The sequence below is a fragment of the Lepus europaeus genome, chromosome 16 (assembly GCF_033115175.1).
Source record: "Lepus europaeus isolate LE1 chromosome 16, mLepTim1.pri, whole genome shotgun sequence".
NCBI lineage: Eukaryota > Metazoa > Chordata > Mammalia > Lagomorpha > Leporidae > Lepus > Lepus europaeus.
This window is the reverse complement of record NC_084842.1, coordinates 90,113,358-90,137,033: the sequence shown is the minus strand read 5'-3', so window position 1 is coordinate 90,137,033 and position 23,676 is coordinate 90,113,358. Positions and strand designations below refer to the sequence as shown.

Here is a 23,676-nt window from a genome sequence, read left to right as displayed (position 1 = left end):
GCCCCTCCCCTCCTAGGACACCCGATGGCAGGACGGGTCTGCGCTATTTCCTAGAGGCCATGGCCACAGGAGGAGGCGTGGGCAGTGCAACATCCTGTTTTCTTCAATTTGTTTGTTTAAAGGCAGAGAGAGATTGAGAGAAAGACATTTCCACCTGCTGGTCCACTCCCCAGGTGCCGGGCTGGACCCCGGAGGCCAGGATGAGGTCTGTGCCATGCCGAGTGCGGGGTCCAAGCACTCGCGCCATCGCCGGCTGCCGCCCAGGGCACGAGCAGGGCGCCGGGTCAGCAGCGGAGCAGCTGGGGGCCGCCACGACCCCTGTCCTTTCGACATCGTGATCGAGGTACCTTTTGTGTAATTTTTTTTAAAAAATACCTTCTCAGGGCTGGTGCTGTGGCGTAGCAGGTGAAGCCACTGCCTACAGTGCCGGCATCCCATATGGGCGCCAGTGTGAGTCCCGGCTGCTCCACTTCCATCCAGCTCTCTGCTGTGGCCTGGGAAAGCAGTGGAAGATGGCTCAAGCCCTTGTGTGGGTGACCCGGAGGAAGCTCCTGGCTCCTAGCTTCGGCCTGGACCAAGCCCAGCTGTTGCGCCATCTGGGGAGAGAACCAGCAGATGGAAGACCTCTCCCCCTACCCATCTCTCCTCTTCTCTTTCAAATCAATAAAAAAATAAATCTTCAGAAAATTAAGGTAGAGTGACAGAGCAGACAGATCCTGGGACGCCAACTTTATTCCTCATGCGTGGCCCTCGTGCGGTTTCTGTGGAGACCAAGCGACTCGCCTTGAGCAACTGAAATTCTAAACGGCCTCCCCACGGCCTCCCCGGGTCCCACCTGAGCACACAGCTCAGGTCGCCGTGGCTCCCGCTGCCGCGCGCTCGCCCTGGCCTCGCCACCGCGTCCCCAGAGAGAGCAGTGTACACAGGGGACGCGGGGGCCATAGCACGAGGACCTGGCCAGGTGGAAAGGGCAGAGGGCTGGAGGTGCCCAGCCACGGAGGACGGGCGACAGACACGGTGAAGACTGGAGAAGCCCACAGCCGGCGAGCGCCCGCTCTCAGCTCTGCGTGACCTCAGGCAGGCGCCTCCGCCCCTCCGGGCCTCCTGTCCCTGCCCCCAGAACTGCTGCAAGGACCAAGTGAACACACACCCACACGTGGCACAGCAGCCATGCACGCCCACACGTGGCACAGCACCCCTGCATACCCACATGTGGCACAGCACCCACCCACACATGGCACAGCACCCACGACACCCACACGTGGCACAGCACCCACACACACCCACGTGTGGCACAGCAGCCACACACACCCACACGTGGCACAGCACCCACGCACACCCACACGTGGCACAGCACCCACCCACACATGGCACAGCACCCACGCACACCCACACGTGGCACAGCACCCACCCACACATGGCACAGCACCCACGCACACCCACACGTGGCACAGCACCCACCCACACGTGGCACAGCAGCCACACACCCACGTGTGGCACAGCACCCACGCACACCCACACATGGCACAGCACCCACGCACGCACTGCACAGCACGCAGGCGGAACACCCGCATGTTCTCGGCAAACTCCTGCCTTCTCCAGCTCGCTTCACGTCCTGGGCTAGGACCTAAGCAGGCTGATGGCAGAGCCCTGGGTTGGGGCCTGGTTGCCTGTGGGTGCATCGTGGGCGCCAGCCCTCAGATGTGAGCCCGATGGACACGGAGCAGAGGAGTCTGGCGGGGCCTCCAGCGAGGGCCCCACCCCCGGCACTCACCTGGGCTCTGAGGCCACTCCTGTGCAGCCCAAACAGAGCCCCTACGTGCAAATCCTGCGGCAGCCTCCGCCCTCAGCCCTGGACTCCCGCCACCCCTCACCCCTACTCCTGCAAATCCTGCGGCAGCCTCCGCCCTCAGCCCTGGACTCCCGCCACCCCTCGCTTCTGGCCGCAGGAGGTCTCAGTCCCACACCTGGAGGGGCACTGCTCTGTCCCTGAGCCCGAGCCCCCCCCCCCCACAAATTCTCAGGGCAGTACAGCAGCAAGTGTGTTTATTACAAAAATAAATGAATAGAGAATAAATGTGCTTGGACCCCTAGGCACGCGAGAAAAGCGGCTGCACCGCAAACGGTTCTGCCGTGGCAGTGAGGCCCCAAGGGACCGCGACTGCAGCGCTGCCTCCCACGGCCTCCCAGCCGCGTTCCGCAGGGCAGGCGCTGCGAGCAGGGCTCCCGCTGGCCACTGCCCCTTCTCACAAGCAGGGCAGGGCTGGCACTAGGGGCCCCCATTCCCCACTCCCCATTCCGCAGGGCAGGCGCTGCGGGCGGGGCTCCCCAGATGTCCTGCTTGCGGCTTCAGCCCGACTCTCTCCGAAGGATGGGGCTGGGATGTCCCCAGGCCAGATGCTCCTGACCCCGTCGCCCCCGCCAGCCCCGCCAGCGCGCCGTCTGTCTCCACCCAGGCCGCTGACCCCCTCTGTTCCACGCCGAAAGGGGAACCCAAGTGGACGGTCGTCGTGAGGGCCCTGGGTCCCAGCCAGGCTCAAGCCCGTGCCTGGGACACCTGGGCTGAGCCGGGAGCTGCCAGGCGCGGGGGACCGGCTCACTGGCAGCACTCAGCCACGTGCCCGAGGAGTTCTTCGCCCTGCTCGTCGCCGAAGCACTGCAGGCAGTGAGGGCACTGCAGGTCCCCCTGGGCTCCCTGGGCTGCGCGGGGGCCTCTGCTCTCTGCACGGGGTTCCAGGCGCTGGGGCCCGGGCCCAGGCTGCCAGCCAGTGGGCGCCGCGAGCTCCAGCGCCTCCGTGTCTAGGTGCTCGGCGATCCGGCAGCGGCCCAGCTCCCGGGAGTCCTGGGGAAGGCAGGGGTCTGGTGACAGGGGCCGCTCACGGGCTTCTTGCTGTGCCGAGGGCCCGGCCGGCAGAGCGCGCAGACCACGCGCGTTCCCTCCTGTGCTCCCTGCACTTACCTGGAGAGCAGGCCCGACTGGACCCGTGAGCCCCAGGAAACCCAACTGTCAGGCAGCCTTGGCGACGTGCCCCGGCTGCCACCATGGCTCGGGGGTGGCGGAGCTCAGGGTGGGCCCACACAGACTCCGCTCCAGCCCTCAGCACCATGCCCTGGGGCTTGGGGGGCCTCCAGTGGCAGCAGGGGAGCCCCTGGCTCAGCCTTGTCGGCCACCCAGCACCACCTTGCTCCGAACACCTGTCGTGGAGCCCTGAGGCCAGCGGCTTCGGTGTGCCCCCTCCCGTCTGAAATTGGCTCTTCCTCAGTGGCAGGACAGCCTGTCCCCCGAGCCTGTCACCCACGCCTGTCCCCCACACCTGTCGCCCGAGCCTGTCACCCACGCTTGTCGCCCGAGCCTGTCGCCCACGCCTGTCCCCCACGCCTGTCCCCTATACCTGTCGCCCGAGCCTGTCGCCCACGCCTGTCGCCCACGCCTGTCACCCACACCTGTCGCCCACGCCTGTCGCCCGAGCCTGTCGCCCACGCCTGTCCCCCACACCTGTCGCCCGAGCCTGTCACCCACGCCTGTCGCCCACACCTGTCGCCCATGCCTGTCGCCCGAGCCTGTCGCCCACGCCTGTCGCCCGAGCCTGCGCACTGCCGCTGACCAACAGCGAGTGCTCCTGATGCTGCCACCAGGGATGCTGCCCGTGGGGCCACCTCGGGAACCCAGGCCTGAGGCCTGCAGCTGGCTCTGGTGGCTCCTGTGGGGCCCCGTCCCTGAGAGCCCGCCTGAGCCCGCCCTCAGGACCACAGCCTTGGTGACTCCTCAACCCTTCACGCGCTCCCTCGAATCTCTCGAGGCCGGAAACCCACAGGCAAAACCAAGCCCCCGGAGAACCTGGTGCTCCGTTCCTGCCCAGGGTCCATGCTGGGGATCCTGGCCTGGCCTGCAGCCCCAGGGCCTCAGGGGAAGCAGGAACTGGGGTGTGAGGGGCCACCCACATACCCACGCTCCATCCAGCGATGCCAAGAAGCCGCCAGGGCTGGGCCGGCGCAGCCTCCGGCACCTCCCTGTCACCTGTGGACACAGGCCCTGCCGCGACCCCTCCCCCGTCACGCACAGTGCCCAGGGCCCCTGACGAAGACTTCGCCCAAGGGTGTCTGTCCGCCGTGACTCTCCTGTGCCCATGCCCGAGGGATGGGAAGCAGAAGCTACCCATGAGGCCCGGGGGCTGCTCGGGACAGACTAGCGCTGGAGGCCCCCACACACCCAGCTGGGAGGGCTCGGCGTCCCCGCTCCGGCCCTGGGTGCACCGCCTCCAGAGGCACGCTGCGGTGCAGTCCACGCGAGCACAGGAAGTTTGACCCCAGGCCGGGGCTGTACCAGACACTCGCTAAGTGGCCAAAGGAACAAACCTCCCCTGGGAGAGCGTGGACGGGCAGGGCGGCACCACAGGTCACACCGCCAGACATCGCCAGTCCTGACTCAGCCCGGCCCCTCTCACGGTGGGGACCGCACTAAACCCGACGCCGGGCACGGGCTGAGCTGAGGACCCTACAGGGTGCCCAAGGCCCGTGCCAGCTCCACGTGACAAGGTCGCTGGGTCCCTGTCTCGCAGCAAGGACGGGGCACGGCTGGCGCTCCCGGGAGGGGTCCTGCTCTCTGGTCACGGCGGGGGCGCACAGGGAGGCGGCGCAGGCCCCAGGACAGCCACTCTGCAACCTCTTCCACAGCTAAACGTGGTACAGCGCGGGGTTTGCCAAGAGCAGGCTCCGGAAGGCGGGGAGGGGCCTTGACAGGCACGGAAGGGCCCAATCCACACGCGGAAAAGGAAGACGCCGCCCTGACCCCTACCTGCCTCCGAGAGCCCTGGCGCAGCAGGGAGGCGAGCCTCTCCTCCAGCTCCCGAATTCTGCTCTGAGCCCGCTCCCGGTCAGCCCTTTCCGATCTGAAGTCATCCTTGTAGGCGAGAATCTGGGGAGGCGAGACGTTCGCTCTGCTCGAGTGAGAAGGAAGACCCTCCCCGGGCTCTCCCCTGCCCCCACGACCACCACCCAGCCGGTGCTGAGAGCTGGCCTCCCCGGCTCTCCCCCCACCCCGACGACCACCGCCCAGCCGGTGCTGAGAGCTGGCCTCCCCGGCTCTCCCCCAACCCCGACGACCACCGCCCAGCCGGTGCTGAGAGCTGGCCTCCCCTGCTCTCCCCTGCCCCCACGACCACCGCCCAGCGGTGCTGAGAGCTGGCCTCCCCAGGCTCTCCCCTTGCCCCCATGACCACCGCCCAGCCGGTGCTGAGAGCTGGCCTCCCCGGACTCTCCCCCATCCCCACGACCACCACCCAGCCGGTGCTGAGAGCTGGCCTCCCTGGGCCCTCCGCCCACCCCCACCCCCCATCCCCACCCCCCATCCCCATCCCCATCCCCATCCCCACGACCACCGCCCAGCTGGTGCTGAGAGATGGCCTCCCCGGCTCTCCCCCCACCCCGACGACCACCGCCCAGCTGGTGTTGAGAGCTGGCCTCCCCGGGCTCTCCCCCGTCCCCATGACCACCGCCCAGCCGGCGCTGAGAGCTGGCCTCCCCGGACTCTCCCCCATCCCCACGACCACCACCCAGCCGGTGCTGAGAGCTGGCCTCCCTGGGCCCTCCGCCCACCCCCACCCCCACCCCCACGACCACCGCCCAGCCGGTGCTGAGAGATAGCCTCCCTGGCTCTCCCCCCACCCCGACGACCACCGCCCAGCCGGTGTTGAGAGCTGGCCTCCCCGGGCTCTCCCCCCACCCTGACGACCACTGCCCAGCCAGTGCTGAGAGCTGGCCTCCCCAGGCTCTCCCTCTCCCCCCCCCGTCCCCCGCCGCCCCCATGACCACTGCCCGGCGGGTGCTGAGAGCTGGCCTCCCCGGCTCTCCCCCCACCCCACCCCGCCCCCATGACCACCACCCAGCCGGTGCTGAGAGCTGGCCTCCCCAGCTCTCCCCCCACCCCGACAACCACTGCCCAGCTGGTGCTGAGCTGGCCTCCCTGGGCTCTCCCCCACTGCCCCCCCCCCCCGCTGCCCCCATGACTACCACCCATCGGTGCTGAGAGCTGGCCTCCCCGGCTCTCCCCCCACCCCCGCGACCACCGCCCAGCCAGTGCTGAGAGCTGGCCTCCCCGGGCCCTCTGCCCACCCCCACCCCCCATCCCCATCCCCACGACCACCGCTGAGAGCTGGCCGCCGCCTGCAGGCAGATGTCGGCGGGTGCCGCCCAGAGCCCAGGGACAGACCTGCTGCTCCAGTATCTGCACCCGCTCCAGGGCAGCGTCCTGGGCGGTCCTGGCGGCGGCCAGCTGCTGCCTGGCGTCCGCACACGCGTCTACTTTCTCTTCCAGCTGCCTGTTGAGCCGGGAGACCTCCTTCCTCAGCAGCTCCGGCTCCCGGGGGGCCTTCAGCTCCCGCAGCTGCGCCTGGAGCTCCCGCACATACTCGTCCCTGCTGGCGTCGTAGCGCTGCCACTTGGCGTTGAGGTCTTCCACCTGGGGAGGTGCGGCCGGAAAGCTCACAGCACAGGCGGCGCCCGATGCCCGAACGTGGAGCCGCGCGCCGGCAGGACCTCGCCGACCTCTCCCGCCGCGCGGAGCGGCTCCCTCTGTTCTCTGCGGGTGGACGCTGAGCCCACCGCAGCGGCATCCTCAGCCCTCACTCTGGGACAGAAGCGGATGTTCTGCCACCTTCCTGCCTTAGAGTCTCCCTGTCTCCTCTCTGACCTCCTTCCCATCGCGTGGGCATCGTGGGGCGGCAGGACACAGCGCCCCATGCACGCGGGTCCGCTCCAGCAGCTCCCTGCCGACAGGCCTGGGAAAGCAGAGCGGCGAGGCGGCGTGCCCGGGCCCCAGCACCCAGGGGCCAGACCCAGAGGGCGCCCCAGGCTCCTGGCTTCCGCCTGCGTTGCTGTGGGCATTTGAGGCGTGAACCAGTGCATGGAGGCGCTCTCTCGCTCTCTGTCTCTCCCTCTAATTCTGCCTTTCAGGACAAGTCCTGCTCCTTCCCCAAGGCCGGAAGCTGGGCTGCTGGGGGCCGTGTGCACCCAGCCACCGTGGCCAGCCGGGGGGGGAGCGACTGGGCACGGGCTGGGGAGGAACCCTCGTCGCGCTCGGTAGGGGCGCGTGCTCTTCCAGGAGACGCGGACACTGGACACTTACGTGAGTCACTTTCTGTTTTAACAGTCGGTTCTCCTCCCGTAACTTCTCCATGGCGGCCTGAACAGAGCCGTCCGTGCCTGGACACGTGGGCTGCACAAGCAAGGCACAGAGGAGGTGGTGTCACGGCACGTGGCCCACGCAGCAAGGGGCGGAGCCAGACCATGGGCATCACCGCGTCCCCCAGAGCTATGGGCCCGGCTGCCTCCTGGAGCCCACCACACTGTCCTGTCCCCACTCGGGTCTGCTGTGGTCATCTAACTCGTGCTGGGAGACTGAGTCTCGGGAAACATCGGTCTGGACCCCCGGAAGCTCCGCGCGCCGTGCCTGCAGGGGACTGGCTGTCAGTGTCGCTGTCGCCAAATTCCCCTCCAGTGACGAAGGAAGTGCAGGTCCTGAGCCACCCTGCACCGGGAAGCCCCGGGTGACTCAGCCACTGCGGGCCGAGAAGTGAGGGGCACAGGGCCTGCCCCGCCGGAGGCCCCACCCACGGGCTGGCCGCTCAGGGGGCACGCCTCCTCCCTGCACCTTCCTCTGGGTTTCTGAGACACAGCCACGCTCTTCACGGGTTCCCTTTTCACAGAATCTGCCCGGGGACACGGGGGTGGGGTCCTCAGGCCAAGTCTCTCCCAGAAGGGCTCGGCAGCGAAGCTGCCGGTGGGAGCGGGACAGCCCGCCTGCCCCTGGCCCTTGTACAGACTCGCCCGACTGCCCGCAAAGGGCCTGACCAGGCCTTGTGCTGGGCACAGGGGTGACACACAGCCTCAGCCCGGCCCACCACACAGCTGGGCAGGCTGGACACCCACACGGGTCCCCACAACATGGTCCCCACAACCCGCCAGCAGGAAGACGCCATGGCAAGTCCCTGGCCACAGGGTCTCGGCTCTCCCTACTCAGAGGCCCCGATTGCTGGGTGAGCAGGGTACTCTCTCAGCACCTGGGAGCAGGGTCAGCTACAGGCTGGGGGGGCACCCTGCTCCCCTAGTGCATGCTGGGAGCAGGGTCAGGTACAGGCTGGGGGCCATGAGGAGGACCACCCGGCTCCCCTAGTGCATGCTGGGAGCAGGGTCAGCTACAGGCTGGGGGGCACCCTGCTCCCCTAGTGCATGCTGGGAGCAGGGTCAGGTACAGGCTGGGGGCCATGAGGAGGACCACCCGGCTCCCCTAGTGCATGCTGGGAGCAGGGTCAGCTACAGGCTGGGGGGGCACCCTGCTCCCCTAGTGCATGCTGGGAGCAGGGTCAGCTACAGGCTGGGGGGGCACCCTGCTCCCCTAGTGCATGCTGGGAGCAGGGTCAGCTACAGGCTTGGGGGGCACCCTGCTTCCTACTACATGCTGGGAGTAGGTTCAGGTATAGGCTGGGGGGCCATGAGGAGGACCACCCAGCTCCCCTAGTGCATGCTGGGAGCAGGGTCAGCTACAGGCTGGGGGGCCACGAGGAGGACCACCCGGCTCCCCTAGTGCATGCTGGGAGCAGGGTCAGCTACAGGCTGGGGGGCCATGAGGAGGACCACCCGGCTCCCCTAGTGCATGCTGGGAGCAGGGTCAGCTACAGGCTGGGGGCCATGAGGAGGACCACCCGGCTCCCCTAGTGCATGCTGGGAGCAGGGTCAGCTACAAGCTGGGGGCCACGAGGAGGACCACCCGGCTCCCCTAGTGCATGCTGGGAGCAGGGTCAGCTACAGGCTGGGGGCCACGAGGAGGACCACCCGGCTCCCCTAGTGCATGCTGGGAGCAGGGTCAGGTACAGGCTGGGGGCCACGAGGAGGACCACCCGGCTCCCCTAGTGCATGCTGGGAGCAGGGTCAGGTACAGGCTGGGGGGCCACGAGGAGGACCACCCGGCTCCCCTAGTGCATGCTGGGAGCAGGGTCAGCTACAGGCTGGGGGCCACGAGGAGGACCACCCGGCTCCCCTAGTGCATGCTGGGAGCAGGGTCAGCTACAGGCTGGGGGGCCACGAGGAGGACCACCCGGCTCCCCTAGTGCATGCTGGGAACAGGGTCAGGTACAGGCTGGGGGGCCACGAGGAGGACCACCCGGCTCCCCTAGTGCATGCTGGGAGCAGGGTCAGCTACAGGCTGGGGGGCCACGAGGAGGACCACCCGGCTCCCCTAGTGCGTGCTGGGAGCAGGGTCAGGTACAGGCTGGGGGCCATGAGGAGGACCACCCGGCTCCCCTAGTGCGTGCTGGGAGCAGGGTCAGGTACAGGCTGGGGGCCATGAGGAGGACCACCCGGCTCCCCTAGTGCGTGCTGGGAGCAGGGTCAGCTACAGGCTGGGGGGCCACGAGGAGGACCACCCGGCTCCCCTAGTGCGTGCTGGGAGCAGGGTCAGCTACAGGCTGGGGGCCACGAGGAGGACCACCCGGCTCCCCTAGTGCATGCTGGGAGCAGGGTCAGCTACAAGCTGGGGGCCATGAGGAGGACCACCCGGCTCCCCTAGTGCATGCTGGGAGCAGGGTCAGCTACAGGCTGGGGGGCCACGAGGAGGACCACCCGGCTCCCCTAGTGCGTGCTGGGAGCAGGGTCAGCTACAGGCTGGGGGGCCACGAGGAGGACCACCCGGCTCCCCTAGTGCGTGCTGGGAGCAGGGTCAGCTACAGGCTGGGGGGCCACGAGGAGGACCACCCGGCTCCCCTAGTGCGTGCTGGGAGCAGGGTCAGCTACAGGCTGGGGGCCACGAGGAGGACCACCCGGCTCCCCTAGTGCATGCTGGGAGCAGGGTCAGCTACAAGCTGGGGGCCATGAGGAGGACCACCCGGCTCCCCTAGTGCGTGCTGGGAGCAGGGTCAGCTACAGGCTGGGGGCCATGAGGAGGACCACCCGGCTCCCCTAGTGCGTGCTGGGAGCAGGGTCAGGTACAGGCTGGGGGCCACGAGGAGGACCACCCGGCTCCCCTAGTGCGTGCTGCCCGTCCCACCATCGTGAGCTTTCCCCAGCAGCTGACTTTGCTTACTGAGGACATCCGTGGTCCTGGGTGCCTCCCACACAGGCTGCTGCTAAGGGGACATGATGGGGGCATCTCCCACCACCCCCCGGCCCCCATCGGCTCTGGGACCTACCTCGCCAGGACTCTGCTCCTGCACGTCCCCCGCGTCCCCCTGGGCACGCTGCCGTGCGTCCAGGCGCGTGGCCAGGTGCTGGCACATGTGGGCAGTGGCAGCCAGGGTCCTCCGCAGCTGGTGGGTCTCGTCGGCCAGGGAGCGGCACAGCACGTCCCTGGCAGCCTGGGCGCGCTCCTTCTCGGCCACACTTCTCCGCAGCAGGACGACCTCCTGCTCTCGCTCGAGCGATGGCCGGCGCAGCTGCTCTATCTCCCTCTCCTTCTCCTCCAGTTGCTCGGTCAGCCTCTCGACCTCCTACACGGGAGATGTAGGAGCACAGTGGAGGGGGACGTCAGGTGCAGTGGTGAACACGCCTCCATCACAGGGCAGGGTACCTGGGAGGCAGTGCTGACGGCTCAAGCAATGGGGTCCCAGCCCCCCAGGGAAGACCCGGATCCTGTTCCAGCTACCTCGGAAGTTGTTCCTGCCTCCTAAACACACCAACAGCAGGGCAGGGACTGTGACGAGGGGTGCAGCTGCCGGATCAGAGCATGGGTTCAAGTCCCCCTACTCTGCTGCTGACCCAGTTCCCTGCTGGTGCGCCTGGGTCAAGGTGGCGGACGGCCCAGGTCCTCGAGTTCCTGCCACCCATGGGGAGCCCCAGGTGGAGAGTCAACCAGCAGATGGAAGGTCTGTTTCCTTTTATCTGTCTATAATCCTTTTAAATAAAAATGAAATAATAAGTAAATAAATAAAAATTTTAAAAGTTTAATCCCTAAACTGAACATTCTCTAATACCTAGACTTCAATGCGTGCTTTCCTGTTCCTTTAAAAAAAAATTTTATTTATTTTTTTGAAAGGCAGAGTTACAGAGAGGTAGAGAGAGAGGCAGAGAGAGAGAGGTCTTCCATCCACTGGTTCACTCCCCACATGGCTACAACGGCCAGAGCTGTGCCAATCTGAAGCCAGGAGCCAGGAGCTTCTTCCGGGTCTCCCACACGAGTACAGAGACCCTAGGACCTGCGCCATCTTCTGCTTTCCCAGGCCACAGCAGAGAGCTGGATCGGAAGAGGAGCAGCCGGGACTTGAACCAGTGCCCATATGGGATGCCGGCCCTGCAGGTGCCTGCTTTACCCACCGCGCCACAGCGCCGGCCCCCTGCTTTCCCGTTTTCAAAGCACCCCACCATGAACAGTGCTGGAGGGGGTGAAGCAGGCCCTGCTAGGGATGAAGCACTTCACGGCGTCACGAGTGGACAGAGCCTTCCCCAGAGGGACAGCTCCAGCCGTGGGTGCTCTTTCACCGCCCACGCGAGGGACCGGGGCCTTTTCAGCACGATGGAACAGGAGACTGGGCCTTGTTACTAAGGCAACCCTGGCGCCAGTTCAAATCCTGGCTGCTCCACTTCCGATCCAGCTCTCTGCTATGGCCTGGGAGGGCAGTGGAAGACAGGCCAAGTCCTAGGGCCTCTGCACTCGTGTGGGAGACCTGGAAGAAGCTCTGGCTCCCGGTTTCTGATTGGCTTAGCTCCCGCCATTTCGGACATTCGGGAAGTGAACCAGCGGATAGAAGACCTCTCTGTCTGTCTCTCCCTCCCTGTCTGTAACTCTACCTCTCAAATAAATAAATAAATCTTTTAAAAAATTTATTTCTAAAAAATAAAAAAACTAAGGCAAGCCTGGATTACGATTCTCTCAATTGCTTTTTGTTTGACTGATTGATATTTGTTTGAGAGGTAAGATGGCAGAGAGAAAGGGAGAGGCAGAGAAAAAGGGGAAGACCTTCCACGTTTGCGACAGGTGGGGCTGGGCCAAGCTGAGGCCAGGAGACCGGACCTCCGCGCTGGTCCCTGCAGGGGCGGCAGGAGCCCATGTACACGGGCCACGACCTGCTGGCTCCCAGGCACATGAGGACGCACGGAGTGGCTGGGACGGGGACCGGGAACACTGACACGAGATGCAGGCGTCTGCCACCTCACTGGCTGCGCCACAGCGCCTGCCCCAACAGGTTTCTAAGTCAGACAACACACCTGCTCTCCAAACACCCAGACAGCAGTGAACAAAGTGAAAAGCTCCATTCCCTACTCCTCCTCCGTCCCCAGAGACAACGGCTGTGTCTGGGCACCCGCTGCCCAGCGTCGCATAGCATCCAGGACACACGCGTGTCTGCACACACGGACCCATGACAACACCGCTCTCCACCCACAACAGCTCAGAGAACAGTGCTTGTTCTTCAAAGCACAGCCTGAAAGTCTGATAAACCCCAGACCCGGGGCACAGCCCGACGGCGACGCTGTGCAAAACGCCCGAAGTCACAGCGCTGGGGCCGTGTGTGAGGCTGCCGGTCGGTCAGACCCAAGGCCCAGGGTCCAGGCCCAGGTCCGCCGCCCCCAGCACTCTGCCACCCAAACCCCGTGGCCCTGACCATCTGCTCAGCATCATCTAATCAGATGCCACGCAGAATATTCTGGAACTCTCCCACTCGGCACTTCCAGGAGTCCTCTCCCTCCCACTTTTGTACTTTGCTCTACAGCCAAACAGAAAGAAAAGAAAATCTCCAGATATGATGATCGGCAGCAGAACTGGGACTGGTGACACCAGATGTGACCAAGTGAGAGCCGAGGCTGTGAACTGGGCTTTGCCCGAAGGTGTCCCACACCCGCGTCCCCCACTCCACCAGTTGGCAAAGGGCAGCAAGCACAGGGCGGCCCCTCCGGCCAGGTGAGATCTGCTCTTGAAAGATCGTCACTGGGGCCGGCGGCATGGGCGTCGGCTCGAGTCCCGGCTGCTCCTCTTCCCATCCAGCTCTCTGCCGTGGCCTGGGGAAGCAGATGGCCCAAGTGCCTGGGCCCTGCACCCACGTGGGAGACCCAGGAGAAGCTCCTGGCTCCTGGCTTCAGATCAGCCCAGCTCCGGCCATTGTGGCCCTTTGGGGAGTGAACCAGCGGATGGAAGACCTCACTCTCTGTCTCTCCCTCTCTCTGTCTATAACTACCTCTCAAATAAAGAAATAAGTAAATAGAATCTTCAAAGCAAGAGAGAGAGAGACCTCCATGACTCTGCCTTATGACCCAGACACGCATCCCTGGCAGAGACCAGGCCTCCCTGTGCTGAAGGAAGAAACCAGGCCTCTCTGATGGCCGCCGTGGGCGCCGGCACCTGCTAGCAGGCTGGTCCTGCGGGGCTGGAAGGCGAGAGGGACCCGGTGGCCTTCGTTCTTCCCAAAGGGGCCGAGAGGACCGCAGGCCCGGTGCTGCCACGCGCACGAGGGACCTACGGTGAAGACACCCAGACGAGAACCAACCGCGCCCTCCCTGAGAACACTACGGACAGAGAGAGAATCCCGAGCCCAGCGTCAGCGCTCACCTGCACGGAACCAAAAACCACGGCACAGCCTGTGTCTCAGCCCCGAATCTGTTTTCTTTAAAAATTAACCTGTATAAAAGTGCTAATTTGCCAGGCAGCGAGACCGAGACAAGGGAGTGTGCTCCTACCAGCTGGCTCGCACCCCAAATGCCCCCAACAACGAGGGCTGGGTGTGACGGGAAGCCGTTCAGACCTCCCACAGGGGTGGCAGGACCCCTGTGGCTGCACAGTCACCGCAGCCTCCCAGGGGTCGAACCAGCAGCAAATCAGCCAGGAGCCAGACCAGGTATCTAACGTGGGGCCACACGCATCCTAACCACAGGGGAAACACCCACCCCAAAGTTTAACCATTTTTAAGGTAGCATAAGGTAACGGGGGGCCTTGGCGCGGGCACTTCGCGGATAATGTAGCAGGAACCTCCCCAGCAGCTTTTTTTTTATATACAGCTTTACTTGTTTTACTTGAAAGTGAGAGTTGCAGAGAGGGAGAGAGGGGGAGAGAGAGAGAGAGAGAGAGAGAGAGGGGGAGAGAGGGAGAGGGAGAGAGAGAGAGAGGGAGAGAGAGAGAGAGAGGGAGAGAGAGAATCAATCCTCCATTCGTCCTATTCGCTGGTCCTTTTCCCAGATAGCTGCAATGGCCAGGGCCGCACCAGGCCGAAGCCAGGAGCCAGGAGATTCATCTGGGTCCCCCAAGCACTGGCCATCCTCCACTGCTTTCCCAGGTGCATTAGCAGAGAGCTGGGTGGGAAGTGGAGCAGCCGGGACTCAAACCGGTGCCCACGTGGGATGCCGGCACTGCAGGTGGCGGCTTCACCTGCTATGCCACAGTGCCGGTGCCTCACAGACCCCTGCCAGCCAAGGCCACGGCCTACTGCAGCCCACCCACAGCCACAGCCCAGCCTCCCAGCGGCTCCTGTGGCTGGTGGAAGGATGAGGTGCCAGGGCGGTGGCCTCTGCGGTCACTCTGGTGAGCTAGACTGTTATCCTCGACAGGGGCTCCGGAGCGCAGGCAGGGCCGACACAGAGACCGTCCCGGGAGCACGCCTTTACTACGTTTTAACGTCATCCAAATCCAAAGCGGTGACAGCACGACGGGGACATCTCTGTCCCCGTCTCTGCGGCTGAAGCCAGGGCCCGTTTGTACATAAAGCAGAGATCCCAACTCAATATACTCACAGCCAGGAGTCCTGTGAGCGACAGCGATGGTCCGTCTCCCACAGCGCCACAAACGGGCCGCACGCCCAAGCTCCGACGCGAGCGCAGCGGCTGCAGCGTCAGGAACGGCTCACGGTGTCCGAGCCCTCGCTGTGCACCAACCGCGGAGTCCCCACACCCTGAGACAGCGCCTGTCACTCACTCACACACACACACACACACACACACACCCGTCGACAGCCGGGCGAGCTGCGGCTCTCAGGGTCAACAGTCTGGTCTCACGTCAGATGCTCATTTACAACCTAGGGCAGCGCTCGCGGGTCCTGGGTGGGTGTGAGTCGTGCAGCAACACAGTCCAGCCCCGTTCTTGCCACGCGGCCCCTCGGGGACGCCCAGCCCAGGCTGCAGCAGCTCCTGGCTGTTCCCACGCCAGGAGCCAAAGGCACCGCGAGAGAAGCAGCAGACGGAAGTCCAGGGCAGGCCGGGCCGCTGAGCCCGAACACAGCACTGGCAGTCAGGATCTTCCCCTCTGGAGCCCGGTGCTGGGCACGGCGGCTCGAGCCACCACGGGCAAGGCCAGCACCTCACGTGGGCACCAGCTCAAGTCCCAGCTGCTCCACTTCTGGTCCAGCTCCCTGCTAACGCACCTGGGAAAGCGGAGGATAACAAAAGTGCTTGGGCCCCTGCGCCCACATGGGAGACCCGGATGGAGTTCCAGGCTCCCGGCTCCAGCCTGGCCCAGCCCTGGGTGAAGATCCTTCTCCCTCTCTCTCTGCCTTTTGCTCTGTATCCCTTTCAAATACATAAATTATTTTTTATTTTATTATTTTTAAAATATTTATTTATTTACTTGAAAGAGTCACAGAGAGGCAGAAGCAGAGGCAGAGAGAGAGAGAGAGAGAGAAAGAGAGGTCTTCTATCCACTGGTTCACTCCCGAAATGGCCACAACGGCTGGAGCTGGGTCAATCCAAAGCCAGGAGCCAGGAGCTTCCTCCAGGTCTCCCACGTGGGTGCAGGGGCCCAAGGACTTGGGCCATCTTCCACTGCTTTCCCAGGCCACAGCAGAGAGCTGGATTGGAAGAGGAGCAGCTGGGTCTCACATCAGCGCCCATATGGGATGCCGGCACTGCCGGCGGTGGCTTTACCTGCTACGCCACAATGCCGGCCCTCAAATAAATAAATCCTGACCAAAAATATTCTTCCTCTCCCTGGAGAACTGTATGGGAGAAGACAAACAGGACACACACGAACACACCTGTCACAAAGGACACACATGAACACGCCTGTCACAAAGGACACACATGAACACGCCTGTCACAAAGGACAGACACTAAAACAGGACACACACTAACACGCCTGTCACAAAGGACACACATGAACACGCCTGTCACAAAGGACACACACGAACACGCCTGTCACAAGGGACACACACTTCCTGTGCTCGAGGAGCGCGGCAGGACAGGGAAGGAAGGCCGGGAGGGAAAGGGGGCCGGGGTGCCAGGACCAGGCAGGGCCCGTGAGGCCAGACCCGGGGTGGTGGCAGGAGGGGCCTGAGCAGGAGTCGGCCACACAGTGAGTCAGCTCCAGTCCTCCAGAAAGTCACACGTGGGGGCGGCCTGCAAAGTGACAGGTGCAGTGAGGTCTCCGAGTCCCACCGCAGCTCTCGGCCCCGTCACACACTGGCCACGGCCCGCCCACAGGTGCACCGGGCAGTTCCTCCACACTTCCGAACGTCATCACCCTCACGGGAGCCCTCAGCCCCTACCAGGCCAGGGGCCCTGCTGGTTACGGGCTGGCGGAGCCACAGAAGAGGGCAGCCCGCCGCCTCGCCAGCCCAGCCTCTGGAGTAACAACCATCCGCGTTCTTCCTAGGTCCGTGTCTCACCCCAGACGGGTGCCGGAGTCAGCAATACACGTGCTGGCACAGGGCAGCAGTTCACTGAGACGCTCCGCAAAGACTAGCAACCCCACACAGGGCTGGTGCACACCCCACCCAGCTCCCTGCTAATAACCTGGGGAAAGCAGGAGGACGGCCCAAGAGCCTGGGCCACTGCCACCCACGTGGAGACTGCGGTACAGTCCCCAGCTCCTGGCTCCAGCCTGGCCCGGCCCTGGCCACCGAGGCCATCCGGGGAGTGAACCAGCAGACGGAGGATCTCTCTGTATCTTCCCGTCTCTCTCTCTTTCAAAATAAATAAATGTTAAAAAAAAAAAAATCCTGAAATGGAGGTGGAGGAGCAGTAACTCTTGGACCGCGGTCTGGGGCCACCACGCAGCTGTGATGAGCTTCTGGTTAGCGGCTGTGGGTTCCTAAGGGAGCCGAGGACCAAGGCCGCCAGGCTCCGAGAGTGACCGGGCCCTGGCTGTGTGGTGCTCCCCTGCCCGGCGTGCCCCGCCAACAGGCCAGCGGTGAGCACAAACGCCCCCCTCAGAGCCCTGGCTCCTGGCGTCACTGTGCGAACCGGGTGGGCTCTGCTCCGACGGGCTCTGGGGAGTGACGGTCCACTTGCCAGGAAGAGGGAGAGAAGCAGGGTGAGGCGTCTGGGGCTGACGGCACTGCAGACACAGAAGCACTACCAGCCCTGCAGAAGGCGCAGACTGGGCCACGCTGCGCGTGCACCTGGACGAGACAGGAGGGCCGCACGCCCAGGCCCAACGCCGGCCACCCCTGCGCTGCGGGGCTCCTGTGGCCGTGAGCCCATTTTTTTCAAGTGTTCAAAATTATCTTATAATCAGGAGAACAGAGCACGTTTCTTATTCTCTCAGGTCGGGCTGTGGCGCCACGGCTGGGCACCAAAGCTGCCGTCTGCACCCTAGTCCTGCCTAGGCCCAGCCACCCGGGGGGATAACCGCCACGGACCAAGCGTTTGGGGTGCGATCAGCCAGCACGGCAAGTGCTGTCTCCTGGTTTTGGCTCTGGCCCCGGCCGTCTCTCCTAAAACACACAGGCTGGGGAGCAGAAAGCTGGGGTGACGGCCTGCCGTCACGGCTCCAGCCCGGGACACCCCACCCTCGGGGCCAGGAAGCCACAAACACGCCTCAGAGGGACCCCCGCCCCACCCCACGGGGGGACGCCTCACCGCCCCAGGGGCCCCACTCCCCTTGCAGCCCAGGGTCCTCACCTGCAACCCAGGGGCCCTCCCCAGCCCGGCGCCCCCCAACTCCCCTCACAGCCCGGCGACACCGCCACCGGGCGCCCCTCACAGCCAGGGGTCCCCACACAGCCCGGGGTCCCCCACAGACCAGGGTCCCCACACGACCCAGGGCCCTCCCCCGGCCCGGCGCCCCCCAACTCCCCTCACAGCCCGGCGACACCGCCACCGGGCGCCCCTCACAGCCAGGGGTCCCCACACAGCCCGGGGTCCCCACACAGCCCGGGGTCCCCCACAGACCAGGGTCCCCACACGACCCAGGGCCCTCCCCCGGCCCGGCGCCCCCCAACTCCCCTCACAGCCCGGCGACACCGCCACCGGGCACCCCTCACAGCCCGGGGTCCCCACACAGCCCGGGGCCCTCCCCCAGCCCGGGGTCCCCACACAGCCCGGGTCCCCACACAGCCCAGGGTCCGCACACAGCCCGGGGTCCCCCACAGCCCGGGGTCCCCACACGGTCCGGGGTCCCCCACACAGCCCGGGGTCCCCCCCAGCCCAGGGTCCCCACACAGCCCGGGGTCCCCCCCAGCCCGGGGTCCCCACACGGTCCGGGGTCCCCCACAGCCCGGGGTCCCCCACAGCCTGGGGTCCCCACACAGCCTGGGGTCCCCCCCAGCCCAGGGTCCCCACACGGTCCGGGGTCCCCCACACAGCCCGGGGTCCCCACAGCCCGGGGTCCCCCCACAGCCCGGGGTCCCCCACAGCCCAGGGCCCTTCCCCGGCCCGGCGTCCCCCGACTCCCCTCACAACCCAGCGACACCGCCACCGGGTGCCCCTCACAGCCCGGGGTCCCACACAGCCCAGGGCCCTCCCCCGGCCCGGGGTCCCCCACAGCCCGGGGTCCCCCACAGCCCAGGGCCCTCCCCAGCCCGGGGTCCCCCACAGCCCGGGGCCCTCCCCAGCCCGGGATCCCCCACAGCCCGGGGTCCCACACAGCCCGGGGTCCCCCACAGCACGGGGTCCCCCACAGCTCAGGGCCCTCCCCCAGCCCGGGGTCCCCACACAGCCGGGGGTCTCCACACAGCCCGGGGTCCCCCCCAGCCCGGGGTCCCACACAGCACGGGGTCCCCCACAGCTCAGGGCCCTCCCCCGGCCCGGGGTCCCCCACACAGCCGGGGGTCCCCACACAGCCCGGGGTCCCCCACAGCACGGGGTCCCCCACAGCTCAGGGCCCTCCCCCGGCCCGGGGTCCCCACACAGCCCGGGGTCCCCACACAGCCCGGGGCCCTCCCCCGGCCCGGCCCCCTCCCGCCCCGCCCCGCAGCACGCACGCGCCCCGGCCGCCGCCCCGCACCTGGCGCAGTCGGGCCTCGGCGGCGCCGCCCTGCAGCCGCTGGAGCTGCTCCCGGGAGCGCGCCACCTGCTCCAGCAGCGCGTCCACGAGCGACGGCGCCGCGCCTCCCTCGAGCGCGGCCAGGCGGGCGCGGAGGCGTGCGACGAGGGCCTCGCGGGCGGTCAGCTGGTCCTGGAGGAGCCGCAGCTGCTGGCCGGCCTCGTGGTACAGGCCGCAGAGCGTGGCCGCGGCGCCCGAGGCCCTCGCCCGGCCTCTCGAACCCTCGTCCCCGGACATGGTTGCGGGCCTGCCGGGTGGGCGCGCGGCCGCTGGCAACTTCCGCGCCCGACCCGGCGGGACTTCGGCCTTCCGGGAATTTCCCCCGGCCGGGCCGGCCCGACCCAGCCAGGCCCGCCCCCGCCGGGACCTGGCTCCTCCCCCAGCCGAGAGCCCGCCCCGCCGGGACCTGGCTCCTCCCCCGGCCGAGAGCCCGCCCCGCCGGGACCTGGCTCCTCCCCGACCCGGCCAGGCCCGCCCCCTCCGGGACCTGGCTCCTCCCCCAGCCGAGAGCCCGCCCCGCCGGGACCTGGCTCCTCCCCGACCCGGCCAGGCCCGCCCCCGCCGGGACCTGGCTCCTCCCCCAGCCGAGAGCCCGCCCCGCCGGGACCTGGCTCCTCCCCGACCCGGCCAGGCCCGCCCCGCCAGGACCTGGCTCCTCCCCGACCCGGCCAGGCCCGCCCCCGCCGGGACCTGGCTCCTCCCCGACCCGGCCAGGCCCGCCCCCGCCGGGACCTGGCTCCTCCCCGACCCGGCCAGGCCCGCCCCCGCCGGGACCTGGCTCCTCCCCCAGCCGAGAGCCCGCCCCGCCGGGACCTGGCTCCTCCCCGACCCGGCCAGGCCCGCCCCCGCCGGGACCTGGCTCCTCCCCCAGCCGAGAGCACGCCCCCGCCGGGACCTGGCTCCTCCCCGACCCGACCAGGCCCGCCCCCGCCGGGACTTGGCTCCTCCCCGACCCGGCCAGGCCCGCCCCGCCGGGACCTGGCTCCTCCCCCAGCCGAGAGCCCGCCCCGTCGGGACCTGGCTCCTCCCCCGGCCCAGGGCCCGCCCCCGTCGGCCTCCGGCTCCGCCCCCGGCCCAGGGCCCGCCCCCGTCGGCCTCCGGCTCCGCCCCCGGCCCAGAGCCCGCCCCCGTCGGCCTCCGGCTCCGCCCCCGGCCCAGGGCCCGCCCCACCGACACCCGGCTCCGCCCGCCGCCGGGAGCCCTGCGCGCCCTGCGACCCCTGCCCCAGTTGAGGGCTCGTCCCTGCAGTGTGGACCACCCGGCCCTGCGGAGCTACCTAGGAGCCGGGGTTCGGCAGCGTCTGCGGAGCTGCGGAGGGCGCGCTGGAGACCACCCCCGCGTGTGGGTCTGCGTCAGCCGCCCTGGGAGCGCCAGGGAGAGGCGAGGATGTTCCAAGGGCTGCGCTCCCAGCGCCGAACGCGCGCCCTGCCTTGAGTCACTCGCGGACACCGAGCCCGGGGGCTGCCACCCCCGTCCGGGGCGCTGGCGTGGCGCTGGCTGTTGGGACCCGGCCCCTTGGTGGGTGTGGCAACCTTGGTGCAGGGGTGGCAGGGTCCCCCGCTTCCTGGACACAAGGCTGCCGCGCCTGCTGATGCCAGACGCACATGGGGGCCTTCCGAGCTCTCGGCTCAGGATCTGGTGTCCCCGCCCGTCTGTCCGCCCTCGGCCGCGTGCTGTCCTCTCCCGCGACAATTCGGGCCCAGCCGGGAGCGGAATCCCAGGGTCGGTCAAGGGAGCAGCCCCGCCCGTGAGTCAGCACCCTCTCCAGGGGCTGGGTGCGGTGGGACTCGCCCAGCAAACGCAGGTCGGCATGGCGCACTCTGATTGGCTGGGGCAGGTGTGGGGGAGTTAAATGGAGCTGGCTCAGAGCTGTTAGAGGCAGGAAGGTCCTCAGGGCGGGCGCTAAATGGGTGGCCTGTGGCAGGTCACTCAGAGCCTCCAGCCCTCCAGCCCTCCAGCACCGCTGGGGCGGTCGGGGTTTGGGGATCAGAGTCTTCGGCTTCTGGGGTGGCCGGCCTCCGGCAAGGCTGCCTTCCTTCTGGCCCCCACACTCTCCGTGGAGTCCCTCCGATGCACGGACTAGGCTGACCTTCCTCCCCAAGACGTCCCACTACAGACGTGCTGAGGCATGGCCCCAGCCACCAGGTCACGAGAGACACGGGGCTGTTGTCTTGGCCGCTTTGGGACAGCTTGCGCCCAACAACAGGAGATAACAACTAAAGTATCACTCTGCTCCCACAGAACCGGAAACACTGACATTTCCGCACAAACAGGATGGCCACTCACTCTAATCAGGGAAGACCGCGCGGCTGTTCAAGTCACCACCAGCAGGACTTGCACCAGGGCTGACCCTCTGAGTGTGGCCACAGGCTGGGCCGGAGAGAGAGGAGGGGTCTGACCAGGAGGGCAGCAGACGGCCAGAGGTTGGGCTGCCTTCGGGGCCAGTGAGGGACTGGGGTTTCCAGCAGGTGACGAGGTGGGAGGCCACTTCCTACACTGATGGGGCACTGTCCATCTGCCTCGCTCCAAGCTCCTCCCCGAGCCTTTCCTGCACGTCCTCTGAGGGCCTGCCCCTTTCTGCGGCCTCCCTCCCCTTCTGTCTGGATGTTGTGATCCTCACAGGGCCAGGGCCACAGGTGGACACACACTCCTTCTTCCCCAGGGCCTGCGGTCACTCCTGGACACACAGCCTAGCAGAAGGGGGAAGGGGCCTCTCCGGGAGTGTCCACCAGGGGGCGATGCGGCCCGCCCTCCCAAGACAAGGGGAGCGTGCTCCAGGAGGGAGGGTCGGCGGAGGCTTCTCCGTCTATCTTGTAACAAGGGTGCAGCTTATTTTATTTTTTAAGATTTTATTTGTTATTTGAGAGGTAGAGTTATAGACAGTGAGAGGGAGAGAGAGAGGTCTTCTATCCGCAGGTGCACCCCTCACATTTGCCCCAAGAGCCGGAGCTGCGCCGATCCGAAGCCAGGAGCCAGGAGCTTCTTCCAGGTCTCCCACACGGGTTCAGGGGCCCAAGCATCTGGGCCGTCTTCCACTGCTTTCCCAGGCCACAGCAGAGAGCAGGATCAGAAGAGGAGCAGCCGGGACTTGAACTGGCGCCCCTATGGGATGCTGGTGCTGCAGGTGGAGGAGTAGCCTACTGTGCCACAGCGCCGGCCCCAAGGGTGCAGTTTGTTCCTGGTGGGGCGCAGAGTCCCGGGACTGAGGTGGGAGTCTCCTCAGAGGGTCTTTTCCGAGCTGTCCTGTGATGTTAGCTGCGATGCTAATGACAGGGTAACAAGCCCAAGGTAATTAAGGGAGTGAGACGGCTGATGGTATGGCTGCCTTTTCTGGAAGTTGCCAACTGGGTGGTTCTGAGTTGTGCAGCTCTGCAAAGCTCTGTTTGGGTCCAGCTGTCTGCTGGTGCCCACATCTCCACACCTGGGTGTCACTGAACCCTGGACACCCCCACGCCTCTGCCTGGCTGTTCCTGGGCCGTGGCATCGGCCAGCAGCCCAGAGCGCCTTGTGCCATCACGCAACAACCTTGTTTGTCTCAGAGGTGGAGACACCCCATCTGTTCCCAGCACGCCCCCAGCAAGCGCTCTGAGCCCCAGGCCTCTGGGTGGCGAGTGCAGCCCTATCCAGTGGCTTCCCCGGCCCCAAGGAGGTGAGCAAGCCGCTCCCCTCTCTCCCTGTAAGACAGGATGGGGAGCTCACAGCTCTGGCTCTGCAGGAGGGGGGCCTGGCCAGGGTGCGTTCCCTGGATCTGGCCAGGGTGCGTTCCCTGGATGAGCTCGGTGCTAACTCGTCTCCATGGCGATCGCCCCGTCCTCCCAGTGGCAGGTCCCCTCCCTGCTGCCACAGAACCCACACCAGCCTTCCTGCCTGCTGTCTCCCTACAGGGCAGGCGCCCACCACGCCTGAGTCTGACTTGTAGGCAGGGCGACTGCTCCCCTGGCGTGTGCACCCGGGAGTGCAGGCAGAGCTCACGGGCAGGCCAGGATGGCCTGAGGATGCAGGGAGGCTGCAGGCCTCAGAACATGGGCCAGGCTTGTCTGCGGCCATGCAGGGAACTCAGGGGCGATCCGGCCTTCCGGGCTGCTGTGCAGGTCTACTCACCAAGGAGCCGGGATGGAGTGTGGCGGCCACGCTGCGGCACAGTGGCTGAGTCACCGCCTGCAGTGCCGGCATCCCATGTGGGAGCAGCATTTCAGGCCTCAGCTGCTCTGCTTCCAGTCCGGTGATGCACCGGGGAAGGCGGCGGGGGATGGCCCAAGCGCTTGGGCCCCTGCCACTCTTGTGGGAGACCCGGATGGAGCTCCAGGCTCCTGGCGTGGGCTTGGTCCAGCTGCAGTTGCTGTGGCCATTTGGGGAGTGAACTGGTGGATGGAAAACCTCGCTCGCTCTCTCCCCATTTTCCCTTCTCTCTGTAACTCTGCTTTTCAAATAAAGAGATAAATCTTTAAATAGCACATTTACAATGACTAAAATGGTTGATTAAAAAAAAAAAAAAGGACCCTGCTTGT

The 23,676-nt window shown here is 66.3% G+C and overlaps 1 protein-coding gene across 3 annotated transcripts; it reads right to left on the bottom strand.

The window, feature by feature from the left end:
- Positions 1 to 2,029: 2,029 nt before the first annotated feature.
- TNIP2 (TNFAIP3 interacting protein 2) lies at positions 2,030 to 19,490 on the bottom strand. Of its 3 annotated transcripts, none has more exons than XM_062213338.1 (6): positions 19,130 to 19,490; positions 10,182 to 10,478; positions 7,124 to 7,213; positions 6,209 to 6,457; positions 4,796 to 4,915; positions 2,030 to 2,842 (listed from the first exon to the last, which is right to left on the bottom strand). In XM_062213338.1, exons 1-6 carry the CDS (start codon positions 19,403 to 19,405, stop codon positions 2,597 to 2,599), a joined length of 1,278 nt encoding a protein of 425 aa, XP_062069322.1. In that variant the 5' UTR covers positions 19,406 to 19,490; the 3' UTR covers positions 2,030 to 2,596. The 3 variants fall into 3 exon arrangements, with proteins under 3 accessions (XP_062069322.1, XP_062069323.1, XP_062069321.1); XM_062213339.1 differs by having other exon boundaries at positions 2,702 to 2,842; positions 4,800 to 4,915; XM_062213337.1 differs by lacking the exon at positions 2,030 to 2,842 and having other exon boundaries at positions 2,861 to 4,915.
- Between the last annotated feature and the right edge of the window lie 4,186 nt (positions 19,491 to 23,676).